The sequence below is a fragment of the Typopeltis vanoorti genome, chromosome 4 (genome assembly GCF_054136105.1).
Source record: "Typopeltis vanoorti isolate ZY-2024b chromosome 4, IOZ_Tvanoo_1.0, whole genome shotgun sequence".
In the NCBI taxonomy this organism is placed as follows: Eukaryota; Metazoa; Arthropoda; class Arachnida; order Uropygi; family Thelyphonidae; genus Typopeltis; species Typopeltis vanoorti.
The window spans coordinates 9,827,327-9,844,969 of NC_143552.1; the positions used below are offsets into that span (position 1 = coordinate 9,827,327).

A 17,643-nucleotide genomic window follows, 5' to 3' on the forward strand; every position below is an offset into this window, starting at 1 on the left:
CGTATATGATAGCTCGTGATTTAATCTTATTTGTATTTGATTATTTTCATATATACTTGTGATAGCTTTTAGGATATTATTTGGTATTTGTCTTTCTTTTAATATGTTAAATAATATGTTTCTTTTAACTTTGTCAAATGTTTTTTCAAAGTCAATAAATGCAATATGTGTTTCTAAATTGTATTCTCTTCTTTTCTCGATTATTAATTTTAGGCAAAAGGCCGGGTCTATACATGATCGTCCTTTTCTAAATCCATTCTGTACTTCTAAAATAAAGTTTTCGGAATATTTCATTAGTTTTTTATTTAAGATTCTGCTATATATTTTGTAACAGGAATTTAGTATACTGATACCTCTATAGTTTTTAGGGTCATCTCTATTACCTTTTTTAAAGATAGGAATCACAATCGCTTTTTTCCATTCTATTGGGGGGGGGGATACCAGTTGAATGAATTTTATTTAAAAATAATGAGTCTTTCTTTGAATCTTGTTCCTGTGTGTTTACATTTTTACTTAATATAAATAATTTATCATCCATGAGAGGAGTGAAATTGCTTATTTCTATATTTGTTATATTGCTCTTTTTTGTGCGTTCTATAAATCCAGTCTTTAACCAATGATCCATACTTAAGAATTTGAAAGCTAAAAAAGTTACTGTATGTACTCAATATAACTTGCACTTTTCTCCCAAAATTAAAGCTAAAAAATCATGGTGCGAGATATATGCATGGATTTTCGGAAACTAAACTTTTCAGAAAAAAAGAAAACTGAAAATGGGTACGACTTACCAAGAAGCTTCTATTCTCCATCACTTCTGTCCTCGAGAGCAGTTTCCTTGTGTGCAACTTCAAAGTTATCTACCCAAATAGAGTCATCTTCTTTCCCATTATATCAAGGAAAAATTACCAGTAATTTAAGACTTGAGATACGTAATGAACAATCCTTGACAAATTACTAATGAGAAGTGAAAGATGTGCACATTTGTAGGCCAGTAGAGAAAGAGCAGCTATTAAGAAGTGAATATGATTGGTGCGGTATTAACAAAAGATCGTGCAACCCAAACAAAAAGCAAGCTGACAATTGAATGGAAATGCTAATTCTCTTAAACCGATTTCCATAATATCTGAAATACATTCACTATATATTTCTTAGTTTTAACACGTTGATGATGGGGTAGTGTCAAGCAAAACCACACGTTTCACCTGCAACATGTGGTTTTGCTTGAGTGTATACAGCAGTTTCTGTTGGAGGGGAGATGTGATTCATTAGTTAGTGTTTATGTTCCTAGTTGTCTCTAATTGCACTATTTGTTGAGAAATATATTACACAGTCTGCTAATGTCTGTGAACCTTATTCAGTGACATGATAAAACTAATTGTTTTTTGTGTTTCTGCAGTATAGTTGCTGTTGTGGAGGGTACATTGTTTACTGCATGGAGTGAGTTATCGCTCTAAACGTGAAAGTCGGGGCGATAGTGACTCGCAATTTGAGTAGGATAATTCATGCATAATATAATTTAATATATATATACACACACATATAGACTAAAAGTTTATGAAATTCACATCATATGATATTTTATGGGTTGTTTCCTTAAGTATCTGATAAGTGGGTTCTAAAATGTTTAGTTTTAGTATGTATGATTATAATTTTTTTATTAATAAAATATAATAAACACATATTTAACTGTCAATGGGAAATGGTGCCTTTTTTATTTGGTAAACCAAACACTGTATTTTTGTAAAATATCTTGTTGCTGTAATATGGCTGAATGAGCGCATTAAGCAGTGCCTGGAGGCACTGATACACCTCTATGATACACCCTGTCGACGGTACTGATAGTAATACATGTGTAAATTAGGCCTAACTCGACACATATACGAAACTCTAATCAATGAAAAATCAACCACATTACTGACTATACTCACCACATTAATGATTTCATTTATCCTAGGTATGTCTTATCACATATATACCATCGATATAATTGAACTTCGGCACCAACTACTAATGTAAACAAGAGAACTGATAATTATCCGACATTAACTAATACACCACCTACGTGAAATTTTAGATAATTTTAATTATAGATAATAACATCTTATACGACTATAATAGTTTTTAATTATATTTATTTTTTTTCAAAAAGTTTCATATTTATTTATTATTAATATATTATTTATTTATATTAATTATTTAATTAAATAAATTATAGATTATTTATTAATATATCAAATTTTTTGTATTAAAATATTAAATTACTAAATAAAAATTTCCAATTAATTTTGTTTCTTAAATAAAAATAGATTTATAAGTTTTAACTCAATGAAATTGGATTTAAATATTTCCGTTTCAGGGATTATCAAAATAAAAATAATTATTTGGAGCTTATATAATTAGAATAAAATATAATTATCTTTATAAATATGTATATATAAATTTACCTGGAAAGGCTTAACGTTGGTTATGCATTTTTACTAAATAGCTTAAGGAAATTACAACGTATACTATGATATACATTAAAATAAATTTTAATACACTTCCAATATTTCGGCAATGTGACATTGCCATTTTCACAGGAACTTAAAAACAAGACACGTGCACGCACGCACAACAAACACTAAATGAGGACGAAGCAGGAAGCTATTCTTTCTCCTAAAAGTCCTGATAGTACCCCCTAGCTGGCAGTGTTGGTATTCTTGGGCGATTGGGCTGAAGGTCTTCTGATGTGGGTTTCCCAAATTTGGGGCAGTCTCATGCAATCAAATTTGTTGAGGTTTGGATTGTTTCTTAGGGCTGAGGCTGATTCCATGAAAAGCTTTTCGTATTTGAATTTACTATGGTGTATTATCTTGGCTTTCTTCCACCGTATTCTATGGCGAGTATCCAGCGCATGGTCTGCAAGACCAGAGATAATATAATTTTTCAGTTTATATTAGTAAGACTGTTAGATTCTTTGTGTTTTAATACTTCCTAATCTGAGGTCTAACAATTATACTTATAAGTTTGGTTTCTAACATTTTTGGAAATTCTGTAGTTATATACTGGAATGCATGCAGGTGCATTTTTATCCATTGCTTTAATATATTTTTTCTGAGACTCAGTTTTATGTGTAAAAAAAAAACCGCTTTTTTTTGCTAATTAACTAAAGTTTACTAACTTCAAATATGAAAAGTATTTAAGTAACAATCCAAATATATATTATTTCAGATCCCTTCATGCTTGCTGGTTACTCATCAGCATTTCATGCTGTTATGCACAATCCTGTGGAACCTCGTTTAATTGCAACTGCAAATGCCAAAGAAGGTGTTGGGTTATGGGATGTAAGAAAGCCTCGCAGGTAAACCCAATATATTTTAGCTAAATGTTAATCATGTCTTCGTAGAAAAAAAATACTTAAAAACATCTTTGCTAATGTTGAGTGAGAGAGAGCGAGCATGTGTAGTTTTGAAATTTTATGTGGTAGGATTTTGCTTTTTGACAGGAACAGCTTTTCTCAAAACTTCCACAATTAATAAATTTAACACTACCAAAATATTTTTTAAATTTCCAAAACTTTAAAAACGATTGTTATCCCTAAGTTCATCTATTGCAGAAAAATTAATATCTAGTTAAAAAGTATGTACATGTGTAATGAGATATTCTGCATAAACAGATGCTGTTACAATGCAGAGATTTGCCTGTAGTTATAATTAGGTGATTTTAATATAACTGTGTACATTTAATACAAAAATGACTTCCATATTTGTTTCATCACTGTTAATTTACTTAAGAATCTTTTGTTTGGCAAAAGTCAGCAGCATTCATTCAGTGGTCTCAAAGATGTGCAGATTGCTTGCTTTTTTTAATATGTAAAACCCAATATACAAGATGTCACCCACCTTATAACAAGGCATCTGTGTGTGGGGGAGGGGGAGGGAAAGACAGGCTGTTAAAAAAGGGAGGATGTGTGGATTTGTTATGTGAACAGTTGTAGTCTCTGTGTGTGTGTGTGTGTGTGTGTGTGTGTGTGTGTGTGTAGGATGGGAGGGCTAACGAAGACCCTTTCAGTGAACAGAATCAAACAAAACAGGATGAGCAGTTTGAAGCTGAAATGTTGACCAGCTGTATATGCATAAAGGAAATTGGAGGAGTAATGGTGTCCAGTTTGGTGGTGTAGTAGTCTTGTTGATCCTTGTGAAAATACTGGAAAAACATTTATAAGAACGTATTGGAGTGAATCTAAGTGAGAGGAGAAGTTAGGTGAGCTTCACTCTTCTGGATATCATCAAACATTTTCTGAGGAGTATATTGATGCTTCATTTGAAATCTGAAAACAGTATACTAAGGTTGGAAAAATTAAGGATTTATATATAGCATTATTAGGAATTGTACAAGTAATAGTTTGAATGAAAGGAAAAGGGCATCATAGGCTATGGATGTGATATGTAAAAGCTAATATAAAATCAGCCCAAGAAGAAAATTCTTGACTGGAGATGTATTAACAAAAGTAAAGGAAATTGAAGGGGGATTTTCTTACAGTAAGATAGGACTGTTTTGGTGGTATTGAAGTTCACTAAGTTGTCTTTGCCCACCTAAAATTGTAAGGATATCAGTATTCATGATGTACAAGGATTACATCACTATTATCACTCTCCAGTGAGATAGTTTGATCCATAATGCCATGATTACACTGAGCGAGTGCTACAGATATACTCAGTGCTATGTCTGGTTTTGTACCCCATGTGATTTAGCACGTTTCTCTTATATTGTGTTGTGCATTTTCATGAGTTGTCCATTTTTCATTACATGAAGGATGGATTGCATGCAATTTTATCACCATCTGAAGTTACTTGCTTAATGTAACTTCAGATGGTGACATTACTCCAGCAATATTAACCTTCTACTGGCCACTGGGTCCAGCAGTCAGCTGAAATATGAAGTGTTTGTAAGCTATCAGTTTTCTTCATTATAGGGTGTAATAATCCACTGCACTCAGGAAAGCACTTAATTGAATTACAGTTACACCCCAAGTTACGTAAGTAATGCATTTTGTAAATTTTTATGCAAGTCGAATTTGTAAATTACATACATACAATAAAATGTTCAGTGACTACTCATATTTTTGCCATTAATCAGATATTTTCCATTTTTAATATTTTTAATTTTTGGAGTGATTAAAAAAAATTCAATTATAAAAAAAATGTATCAATTGTATTTGAATAATATACATACTGTAAATATGAAAGTATGAAAAATACATAACATAAAATAATATAAAAACAAACTGAAATATTCAGTTTCAAATAAAGAAATGTCTTGTGACGACTAAGTTGGCTGGTCTAAGGAATGCTGTTCTCCGGGAAGTTTTACCCCTTTCGATGTTGAAGGCTGAGAGTAGTCAGTCGTCTGAGTTGTCATCTTGACTTCGTTGTGAACTGCATCTCACTTCATGGTGATTGTGAGATGCAGTTCTAGAGTAGATTGTGTGGTCACATGCTTCTTGCCCTCGTAGATGGCCTTGTAGCTGGGCATATCAGAATAGATACGGCGGCTAACATTTTCAGATCCATTGATTCTAATTTTGCTAATGCCATGTCTATCAAGTTAAAAACCTCGGCTAGTCCCTTCATTGTAAATTTCTTTATGCCTGGCAGTCCAATCAGCTAAGTATTTTCTTCGGAATGCCTCCAATCGAATAAGGTCATCATTATCATCGTTAATGTCACCGTTATCCACTTCCAGCTCTAATTGCTGTGCCAGTTGCACACACACATCTCCGTCACCTGCTGTAATTCTTGTGTCAACTCATCACCCATATCAGTCATTGTTTTCTCTCCTTCCATGAAATACTTAAAATTTGGAGACCATTTCTGGGCAGAGTTTCTTCCACATAGCGTTCATTGTTGTCTGCTTGATTTCATCCCAAGCCACCCCGATGTTTTTGATAGCGTTAAGGATATTATAGTTCTTCCAGAAATCACGTAGAGTAATGCCCATACCACTCTCAATAGCCTTGATTGCTTGGGAAAACGTACACTGTAGATAGTATCGACTTTAAAGGTCGCAATAACGCCTTGATCCATAGGTTGCAATAGTGAGGTAGTTCTAGAAGGAAGGTAAACAACTTTTATGTCAGAATGAAAGTTATCCAACTCTTCTGGGTGACTAGGGACATTGTCCAGGAGGAGAAGCACTCCGAACAGCGCACCGTGTAACCCAAGCCTTGGTGTTGGATTTCCAGATTACTGGCAGCATACTTGCGTCAATATTCTTAAAGGCATGCAGTCTCTGGGAATGGTGCACTGTAAGCGGTTTAAGTTTTAAGGATATATCCTATCTTTTGCAACCTTGAATCCAGGCGTAGATTTTTCCTCTTTTGCAATAAATGTCTGTATTGGCATCCTATTCCAACCTTCCTCAATTATTTTTGCCAGAAGTTCAGGAAATCGACTTGCCGCATCTGTATCTGCACTTGCTGCCTCACCCGTGATTTTGATGCTGCTGTGCAGATTTGTACTTTTCTTGAATCGTTTGAACCATCCAGCACTAGCTTTAAATGTACTCTCTGCACCCGTGATGCTGGCCTGCTCTTTTAAATCCTTATATAAGGACATAGTCTTCTCCTGGATAATCAGTAAACTTAACAGTATATTTTCTTCTGTGTCAGATCATCGATCCAGTGAGACAACAATTTCTCCATCTCTGATATCGGACCCAGCCTCTTCTTGGTAATAATTGTGCCCTTCAATGCTACTGTGCCTTTCGTGCTTTCGACAATGCGAACTTTATCCTTCACTATTGTATTCACTGTCGAAATAGGTCGATTTATTTCTCGAGCTATTGTTGATAGAATTTTCCTGCCTTCATACATCATACGAATTATTTTCAACTTTTCTTCTAAAATAATTGCAGACCTTTGTTTTTTAGATTTATTACCAGTGCATTCAGTTTTGCGTTTGTATTCCATTTTAAGGGTAAAAAAACAATGAAAGTAGCAGTGATAACAAGTGACTGAGTTAACTGTACGAGGCATCTACTACTGTACTGCAGTAAAGCTGTCAAAGATGCACCTGCGCAAAGCCACAAACGTGTTAATATGTGTTAGTAGATTTATTATGTAACTGCAAATTTATGTAAGTCGCTTGTTACGTAACTCGGAGTGTAACTGTAGTTCTCAATATGAGATGAAAAAAAAAATTAAAGGCAAATTTTATTGGCTAGTGCTTTTGATGAGAGGAATTTTTGTATTGAATTTTTCTTTTGGAGGCGAGTTAACCGATCTCATACATGTATAGCGGTGTTTTTTCCCTGGGGAAAATCAGGTTTTTCATCCTGCTTATAGGCAAATCAGCCATGTGAACACATACAATTTACAGACAAAAAATACTAATGTTGGTGGGCAGTAGATGGTATTGTTTGTTGATAGTAGTGGTAGTGTCGTTATGTATTGTTGGGGGATTAAGTATGGAGACATGCAATAGAGTGCCTTCCTGCAATGATTCCTTGGAGGTGTCACAATAATAATAATAATAATGATTATCGCAAATTATGCTGGAAAAAAGAAGCAACATGGAAAGTAGCAACAGCTTTTGAGTTTGTAAAAATGAACAGGTTTTGTAGAAGACATATTATTCTTCTATATTCTTTCTTCTTTTGCATTTTTATTTCTTTCCTGATGACTTCAGTGTTGTCACTGATAAATATGGTTAACAGTTTCATCAGAACATTCCTTGTCAGGAACTATTGTACTTATGCAAGTAGATCTCCATTATGCTTATTATTATTTATACAGGTATCACTATGGAGTCAGAAGGCTTATTGATAGAGATCCATTATTTACACAATACATATCAAACTCTCCTCAAAGCACGTGCAACCATCTCTGGCAACCAATTCATCATCCTCCAAGAATTCATGTAATATGAGATTCATAGAAAGACAGCTGTACCATGCTATTGAGCATCTTTCAAAATGCGAGCTTGCAAATGTGTTCAAATTTTCCCAACAGAAGAGAGTTTGTATACATTTTTGCTGCAGATATGGTCTTCATCATGACCCAGAACTCAGACTGGGACAAACTTTAATGCCGGTTGACAAGAAACTTACTCACTTCCCCCTCCTTCACGTACAGCAGTTGTGAGATAAGTGCCATAACCAATGAACATCCATTGCACCATATCTTCTACCTCTTAGAGTGCTGACAGATATTCTATGTTGCTTGTCCATTTGTACTGTGCATTGATTAGATCGAAACTTGATTATGGGTCCAAAGTCTACTCTTCTGTGAGATAGAGAGAATGCACACTGCAATGGTTGGAACTTATCCATCATCAAACCATAAAAATTGTAACTGGAACATTTCGAGCTTCACAGATTCCTAGTCTATATATCAAGGCGTATGAATCATACTTGTTTTTATGTCAACAGCTGTCTCTGCTATATGCTACCAAACTCAAATACCAGCCAGCCAATACCACATGGCCAACTATTTTTTGCCCATGGTGAGGGAATCTGTATAATGCTAATCACGTTGCCATATGAAACATTTTTGTTTTTCCAACAAAAGCACTCTTAGAAGGTCTAGATATCAGGGTATCTGGGGGTTCTAGATATCATGTTGCACAGATGCCGTCAAACATACCATCATGCAGATATTCTTCCCTCATGCTAGTCAAATATTCTGTCCTTGATTTATTCAAATTAAGTGGATATTGAATCCAACATTATTCGACTAAGAAATAATGTTGGATTCAATATCCACTTAATTTGAATAAACTTACTTCACCGAAGTGAAGCCTATTGGCTCTTTATCTCAGTAACTGTCTTTGATTGTTTACCAACAGCTCTTTCAAGCATATGGAATGGAGTACTCTGATATTGTGCCTTTTTGTGTAGATAGTTCAGAATCAGAGGATCTAGTGGGATCTTCTGTCTTCCGACACAGCATAATATCTCCTTAGATCCCACTAGAATGTAACAACTTCACTGCTGAGCTATATGCTATAGAGCTTGCTGTAAACTACATAAGATTGGAATGCTACCAAAGGTGCATTATATATACAAATTCACTGAGCTTTCTATAGGCCACATAGTCTACAGCTACAGAAACTTCTGGATATCTCTCATATCCACCATGTCCTCTCTGTCATTGAAATAACATTTGGATGCGTTCTTTTGTTGGATCCTAAGCTATATTAGGATTAAGAGAAATGATGCTGCAATAGGCAGCTCGTTTCCCAAGCTTTCACCATCTGCCTGTCCCCTACACCAATTACAGGCAGATCATAAGACAAACTTTTATCCCAGTGGCAGTCATTATGGAATAGAGACAAACAACAAGCTTTATCAAATTAAACCTGAAATCAAATTGTCGAAGTCTAGTCTACTCAGGGATCATAAAATGGACGTTATTCTTGCTCAGTTCTGCATAGGTCATAGTCATCTTACACACTCCTTGTTGAAGGGTGATGACATGTGCCTATATATGAGTTCTGTGGTACCTGACTAACCATCATTCACTATTTTAGTTGTATTCATAATCTGTCAAAGTCCTTTACAATCAGGCAGATTTTATCAGATTCACGAAGCTTTTTTTTTTTTAACAGCATTAATATTTATCACCTTGTATAGACTATGTACATATTGTATACATGTTTTATTAATTGAACTTAGTATATAAGTTTTTAACATTGGTTTCTTTACACTTGTACTCTTATTTTTATGCCTGTTTATGCTATCGTTTTTATGTTTTTACTTGGTATTCATTACTTGGTATACTGCTGTGACAAGTATTGGTGCAGTATTACCGTAGTTGTCTTTGCCCATTAAAGTCAACCCTTATCCGGATTTAGACAGAGACATTGAAAGATTTTGAGAAACTCACATGGTCACTCATATTTCTAAGGCATATCATCATGTCTGGCTTTCTCAACAAGCTACCATCTTATGGTCTCCCTCCTGCTATTTGTAATTGGATTGGATTGTCATCTTACTTTCTGGTCATTCTTTGTGTAGCAATGAGGGATCTCATCAGATTTCTTTGTTAGTTCTGGGTACCTCTTGAGTCAAAGTTATTATCCAAGTTCTTTCTCCTTTACATCAGTGACCTCCTCTCACTAACTTCAAATCTCATTGTTTTTCTTTTTGCTGATGACTGTAATCTGTATTCCTCTTTTTAATGTGAGAAATTCTGTAGTACTCAGATGTTTCACGATCTTTCATACCAATTTCCTTTCCATTCTCAATTGGGATGAAGAAACCTTAGGGAATTTTACTGATATTAAAATATATCCCCTTTCATGTTAGACTCATTAGCTTGTCATGCCAAGTAATTTCTTATAAACCTGATTACTGCTTACAATAAGGCAGTTAATCCTACTATATTGTCTAGTACGTCTTCTTTTTTTTTTCTTTTTTTTTCTAATCACATGTTTTTGTTCTTCTGACAAGTTTGCCTCTTATTAAAACCTAGTCCTGTCTTATTATTGTCATCTAAGACCTCCAGGAAGTCAAGGACTCAGAGGAAGGCCATAAATCACCCATACCAGCCTTCTTTTAAACTCATTCACACTAGATGCACATTTTTCCCATTGAAGTAGTGAGCAAACTGTTTCACTCATTCACTGCTGTGTGAGAAGAATCTTTCACTCCTTTCTGAACTGGACACAAACTTAACTTGTGGGAGTGCCTCTTTGTCCTATCCACAATAACTCCAAGATCCATCGTCTTATCATTTTCTTGTAACATAATCCTACCAATATAATTTATCAACAGAAATCTCATCATGCCAAAGCACTTTTATTGCTTATTAACATTAAATTTACATTTTGTATTTATTGTATATAAGTAGCATCCCTGATTGCCCTGCCCATCGTCACATCATCATCAGCAAACAATAGAACATCTGTGAGGTCCTTTCCACTTGAAGAATAGTCCAAGTATTGAACCTTGCAGTACTCCTTTGTCACCTTAAATCTGGCAGATTAAAATCCACACCAAGTATACCATTCTCTGATGTATGTCCATCAGCTATCCAAGTAAATAGTTCATATTTCAATCCCATTTTCTCCAATTTATACAGTAACCTTTCATATGATATCCTACCAAAAGCCTTAGCAAAGTCCAGCAATAGTATCATAGTATATCTATTCACTTTATCCATATCACCCATAACATTATTATAAAATAAGAGCATATTACCCATTAATTGACTAATTTCTTTATGTGAGTTCTTACCAACTTCTCTAAAATCTTGACCACCACTCCAGAGATACTGATAGATTGGCAATTACATATCAGTTTTTCCACCACTTTGTATGAAAGAACTATAATGCATTCTTTTCATTCCTATGCGGTCTTTCTTGAACTGATACTAAAGTTATATAAACATGTCAAAGGCCTAGTCAATTCAGTTGAACCACATCCCTATGCCAAATTCTTATTTAGGTTATGCAATAGCTTTTGAACATCATTCTCATACATCTCTGTCTCTTCATCCAGTGTAGTGGTAGCACTGTGTCACATGTATCTATTTGATAGATCTTAGTGAAGTGAGCACTTTTAACACAAGGGTACTTTTTATATTCACCAAAGGTATTCTTTCACGTTCATCCCCCCCCCCCCATTTACTTGTGCCATAATGATAAAATTCTTTTGGGCGACCTTTAGCCTACACAACCAATTTCTTTTGATACTCTGATTTAGCTTTCTATACAATACTCATAACTTTTCTGGCTTGTATTTACATATTTCATACCTCCTCTCACTATTATTCTCATGATATTCTTTCCACATCAGGTTCTTCTTATGGATCTTTTGCTTAATAAGGTTGTAAATCCATCCCCCCCCCACACACACACACCTTATTTGTTCTTTAAACTGTAGGGATACATTCAGATACCAAGCACTTTTTTTTTTTTTTCAAATCTTCCCATACATTTCATATCCTTATCATTCATTAATGATACCACAGGATGAAAGATAATATTCTCCTGAATTTGTCATAATTTCCAGCTTTATACAAAGCATTTTGTAAGAGGTAGTGAAGCAGAATTTTTGCAACAAACATCCTGCATCAGTATTTTTTCAGTCTTCTCATTTCAATTTTCTGAAACTGTAGATATTTAAATGAATAAAAATGAATCCTATCTTTTAAAATAAAAACTGTGCTTATCAAAATTATCTTAATTATTAGTAATTTGGTATCCTGAAAACCATAGATTGTTTTCCTGTTTCACACTTTTTTGTTTTCATATTTGGTGTGCAGGCAAAAACTGCCTAATATTGAAACCAACATTATGTCTTGTCCCATGGGCAAGTATAACATGAGACAATTAGTTCATTCCTGGAATGAATGTATTAATTTAATTTCCATCATGTACATGATTGCTTTTGCAATTGCTTACATAAAAATCTCTCCAGATTGTAACTCAACAAGTGGTATTTCTATGGCTCTTTAAGTGATTCCACACACTTGTTCAACTTAGTGTTTTAGCATTGTGGTTGAGTAGCCAGTTGGAAAGAAAGAAAGAAAGTTGTTTACATTAAATTTCAATGCATATAGATTATATGCTGTAGGGGAAAAAACTCTGTAGATAGAATGAGAGGTGAGATGACTGAGACTTTGAAACTGTTCAGATGTAGTTACAGGGTTGACACTGGGGAGTTCTTTCGCTTGGTGGAACAGCAGGTGACAAGGGACCATCCCTGGAAGTTACGAAAGGAAGCTGTGAGCAAGAGGGTGAGGAATGGTTTCTTTGCATGAAAGATGGTTGAATCATGGAATGTATTGCTTGCTGACAGAGTGGTGAGAGCAAGAACAGTCAATGAGTTCAAGAAGTGGTATGATAGACTTTGTGTTTCCTAGGAAGGACCTTCCACGATGAGTCTTTTGACTCCATGGAGGTCTGAATAATAATAATAAATACATAACAGTAGAGCTATTCAAAAGACAGCAGTGTAGGGAAAGACAAAGAAATTATAATTTTTTTTTCCTTTGAGTTTCAAATTAAAACTGATGTATCAAGTATGCTGCAGGTGTTTTATCAGAATTAGAGTGGGAAAATTCCTTATTCCAGTTATCATCAATAATGATAATGAAAACATCTTAAGAAATGCAAGTAGCAGCAACAGAGTGAGTAGTGCATTAGTGAAAGATAGGCAGTGTAATTGAAGCACGCTTTCATCTGCACTGAGTTAAGGATTTTTAGAGGTATTATTCTGCATATGATTGCTATATGCAATCATTGGACGGATTTGTAGAAGAGGTAAAACTCATTCCAAAGTAGTAGTATACCAAGAAACATTACAGGCTAAAGCTGTTTCATGAAGAGAAATCTCTTGTCCCATTTGGATGTTATCAAAAACAAGATTAGAAGAATGGAATTTATTGTGAGAAATAGGACTGGATTGAGCTTGACAAGCATTGAAGTTAACAGGATTGGCAGAGAATGATCCTACAATTATCCAGCTATAGTACGAGAGCAGTTTTCTGGTAAGATAACTGAAGGTATAGATAGATACTTGGTTCTGTAACAAAGGATTGTAGAATAAGGAGAAGTAGAATAATAATGCCTCCTTTGACAAATTCTTATCATCATCATCATCATCAAATTACTGATGTACCCTCAAGGTGTACAGGATATGATAGCACTACATGAAAAACTTACATCATTACTAACTTCCTATCTACAATTTTCCTCCAAATCAATCTGTTACCTGTCAAGACTCCAACATTATCAGATCTTTTATTTCTGTCTTTTAAGGCACTTTTTTATTGTATCAATCCACCTATATCTGGATCTTCCTCTAAGTTTTTTTCCTACCAACCTGACACTTGTTCTGCTAATCTTTCCCATTCTGTTTAAGTGACCATACCACCTGAGATTCACTCTGCTAACACATTTCTGGATGCTAAAAATATCAAGTTCTTTCCTAATATCTTGTTTTTAATATGATATTGCAATTGATGCCATCTGTTCATGCCCCTAATCTTTCTCAGGACTCATATCTGCAGTCTCTAGTTTTTGGTCAAGTGTGTTATTTCTAACCCAGCTCTCAGATGCATAAGTTAAAATTGGTTTTAACACTACAGCTAATTTAGTGTTTTGGCCAATTTCTCTCTTATTCCATATAAATTTATTCAGTTGACTTCCTACCATACCAGCTTTAATGATTCTGTGTTTCCATATTTAATTTGCCATTTTCACGAAAAATCGTGCCTAAGTAGCTGAAATGTTTTACTTGTTCTATAAGTTCTCTGTTCACAATGCAGTTGATATTTACTTCTGCCTATTTTCATTATCATAGTTTTGTTATTGCTGACCTTCATACTAAATCTACGAGGGTGGTTCGATAAGTATGTGCAGAAATGAAGAAAACATAATTTTTTTTGGGACAAACATTTTTTATTTTCAACATAGTCTCCTTTGAGGTCTATACACTTAGTCCAACCTTGCTCGATTTTTTTGATCTTGTCCATATAGTATGATTTGTCCAACTCTTCAAAATAAGCAGTTGTTTTTGCAATTATCTCATCGTTTGATGAAAATCTCTTTCCTGCCAGCCACTTTATCATGTTTGGAAACAGATAGTAGTCTGAAGGCGCCAAATCTGGAGAGTGGGGGGGGGGGGGTGCGAAAGGACTTTATTACGTGAATTGAACAATCGTGGTGAAAAAGAATCTTCTTTTTCTCCAAGTGTGGTTGTTTTTCCTTTATTTCATTATTTAAACGATCCAGCAAAGATGCATCATACACTCTGGTAATTGTTTTGCCCTTTTCCAAGAAGTCTATGAAGATTATGCCACGAGCATCCCAGAAGACTGTGGCCATAATCTTTCCTGCTGAAAGAATGTTTTTTCTTTCTTTGGTGCAGATTCCCTAATTGCAACCCATTGTTTTGACCGTTCCTTGGTCTCAGGCTGGTAGTGATGAATACATGTTTCGTCCACTGTTACGAAACGATGCAAAAATTCCTTTGGATTCCGTTGAAACAGCTTTAAGCTGTCCTTGAATAGTTCACACATGAACGCTTTTGATCCAGTGTGAGCAAACGTGGCACCCATCTTGCGGATAGTTTTCTCACATGTAAATGTTCATGTAATATATTATGTACATGGTCATTTGAGATGCCGACAGCCTTAAAAATTTCACGCACCTTCACTCTTCTATCATCCATCACCATATCATGGATTTTTTCAATAATTTCTGGAGTAGTGACCTCAGCAAGGCGTCCAGAACGTTCATCATCACTTGTGCTCATATGGCCACTTCTGAAGTTACTAAACCACTTATAAACCATTCTAATCGAAGGTGCAGATTCACCATAATGTTTATCAACCTTAGCTTTGGTTTCCTGAGCTGTTTTGCCTTTCAAAAAGTAATGTTTAATCACTTCACGAAATTCTTTCTCATCCACTTTTCACAAATCATGGTACTTGATTGATTCAAATGAATGCTAAACTCAGAGTAATAGATCTATCTGACTGACACTTAGTGTGTGATCTTTCAGCAGTTGCCAGCAACTGAAAATAACCTCGATGCATACTGGTGGTACCATCTCTTACACTTTGCACGGACATGGACTTATCAAACATCCCTCGTATTACAACAGTTATTCAAATTAGTCAGGGAATCTTGCAGACTTGTACTGGATTTATTTAGAAGTATGACATCATCCTCATAAAGTAAAGAGCTGAGATTAACATCTCCAGTTTTGATATCAGGTTTAATACCACTTTCCTTCATAATGTGATCCATATAGATAATAAATAACAGAGGGGATAATGTACATCCTTGTCTGACAGATTTAAACCATCTTCCTGTACTTCCTTCAATTCTAACTGCAGACTTGCAATGCAAATAAAGCCTAAGTTTTGCTTGATATAATGCCCCATTGACACCATACAACTGTAGCATTTTGAATAGCTTCTCTCTTTGCATCTTGTCATATGCCTTTTCCAGATCTACAAAACTTAATTACAGATCTTTGTTATATTCCCATGCTTTCTCGACTATTTGTCGTAAAGTGAAAATCTGATCCTGACAACCTCTATTTGGCCTGAATTCAGCTTGTTCTTCACGAAGCTTTCCTTCCACAATCCTTCTCAACCGTTTCTCAAGTATATTTACATAAATCTTGCCAGGAACACTCAATAGAGAAATACCTCTGTAATTCGCACATTCAATTTTATTTCCCTTTTTTTATATATATGGGTACTATGAGAGCTCTACTCCAATCATATGGAATTTATCCCTCTGTCCAGACCTGAACTATGCAGTGCAGCCACGGTAAGACTTTTATATTTCCATACTTGAGCATTTTTTCTCAAATATCATCTACTCTCACTGCTTTTTCACATTTCTGGCTTTTAATGGCATTTTCTACTTCAAGTATGGATATGTATTCCTGATTTCATGCCTGTTGAGTGTTTTTTACTACTGTGCTGTCACTGATTGTTTCAGTTAGCAATTTTTTGAAGTAATTACTCCATGCATCAAGGATATCGTTTCCATCTCACATTTATCATCTCAAATTCCTTTTACAGCACTCTTTCCTTCATTTCTGAGCATTTCAACAGCCTTTTTTCCAGAATATTTTGCAACTTTCTTGATATTTATTTTCTATGTCTTCCTATGACTTTTGTTTAGTTAGTTTTACACAGTGTTTAGCTTTCTTACATTTGTCTGTATTCTCTAAGAGCACAAGCTGACTTATTTTCCAGGAACTTTTGATATGCTTTCTTCTTTTCCCTCACCGCCTCTTCAACTTCCTGTGTCCACCATGGAGTTCTGATTTTTCGATCCTTGCAGACAACCTCACCACATGCCTCTCTGGCTGAGTCAATCAGTTTTCTTCAGAATTTACAACTGAATCTCCAAGGTTTGATTCCTGTTATTAAAATCTTTAATTTTTTCTGAAGTAATGTTTGTGTATTTTAGTCTACAGTTCACATCTGAGAGCTGCTCAACTTTTATTCACTTTAAAACTTTCTTACATATTCTTCTTTTCAGTATGAAATTCAATTTTATCCTGCTCAAGACTAAATGGTGATCACTTCCATGAAATCCTCTGTACACTCTAGTGTCCTGCACCAGTGAGAAAACATCACTATCAACAGTAACATAGTCAATGAGACTTTTCTTATTCTTGCCTCTTCTCTCCATGTGAATTTGTGCACATTTTTATGTTGGAACATTGTGTTAGTAATAACCAGTCCATGTCCTGAGCAGAAATCCAACAGGTGTTTGCCATTATTATTAGCTTTGCTCTTTTCTCTAAATTTTCCCGAAATATTTTTGTATGTCTGAACAATCATTTCCTACTCTGCTATTTAGATCCCCAACAAGGACCAACTTTTCTTTTTTCATTGTATCAGTTGCTTTCTCTAAAGCCTCAAAAAAATTCCTCCACTTCTACTTCTGTGCGACCATAGACACAAATAAGTCTCATTGTCCAGTTCCCCATTCTGATATTTGCTCACATAACCCTACTTGATCATCTTGATGGACCTTAGATTTCAGTCAGGATTTCTTCATGACTGCAGGTCGTAAAGAGTCCAGCTGTTCCTGTCTTGGGCCGTTCTTCTCCATTTTCTTCTGACTTTCTTAATCATTGGGTCTTACCACCTTAAGGCCTGTCTTCCAGGTTTCATTTTGGTAT

The 17,643-nt window shown here is 34.9% G+C and overlaps 1 protein-coding gene across 1 annotated transcript in view; it reads left to right on the top strand.

Annotated features, from left to right (window-relative positions):
- LOC150107097 (DDB1- and CUL4-associated factor 5) overlaps positions 1–17,643 on the top strand; it is a 302,448-nt gene that overhangs the window by 122,959 nt on the left and 161,846 nt on the right. The window contains exon 5 of the mRNA XM_090390998.1: positions 3,211–3,340. Within this exon, the coding sequence (XP_090247124.1) occupies positions 3,211–3,340 (130 nt within the window). The remainder of the gene's footprint in view (positions 1–3,210; positions 3,341–17,643) is intronic.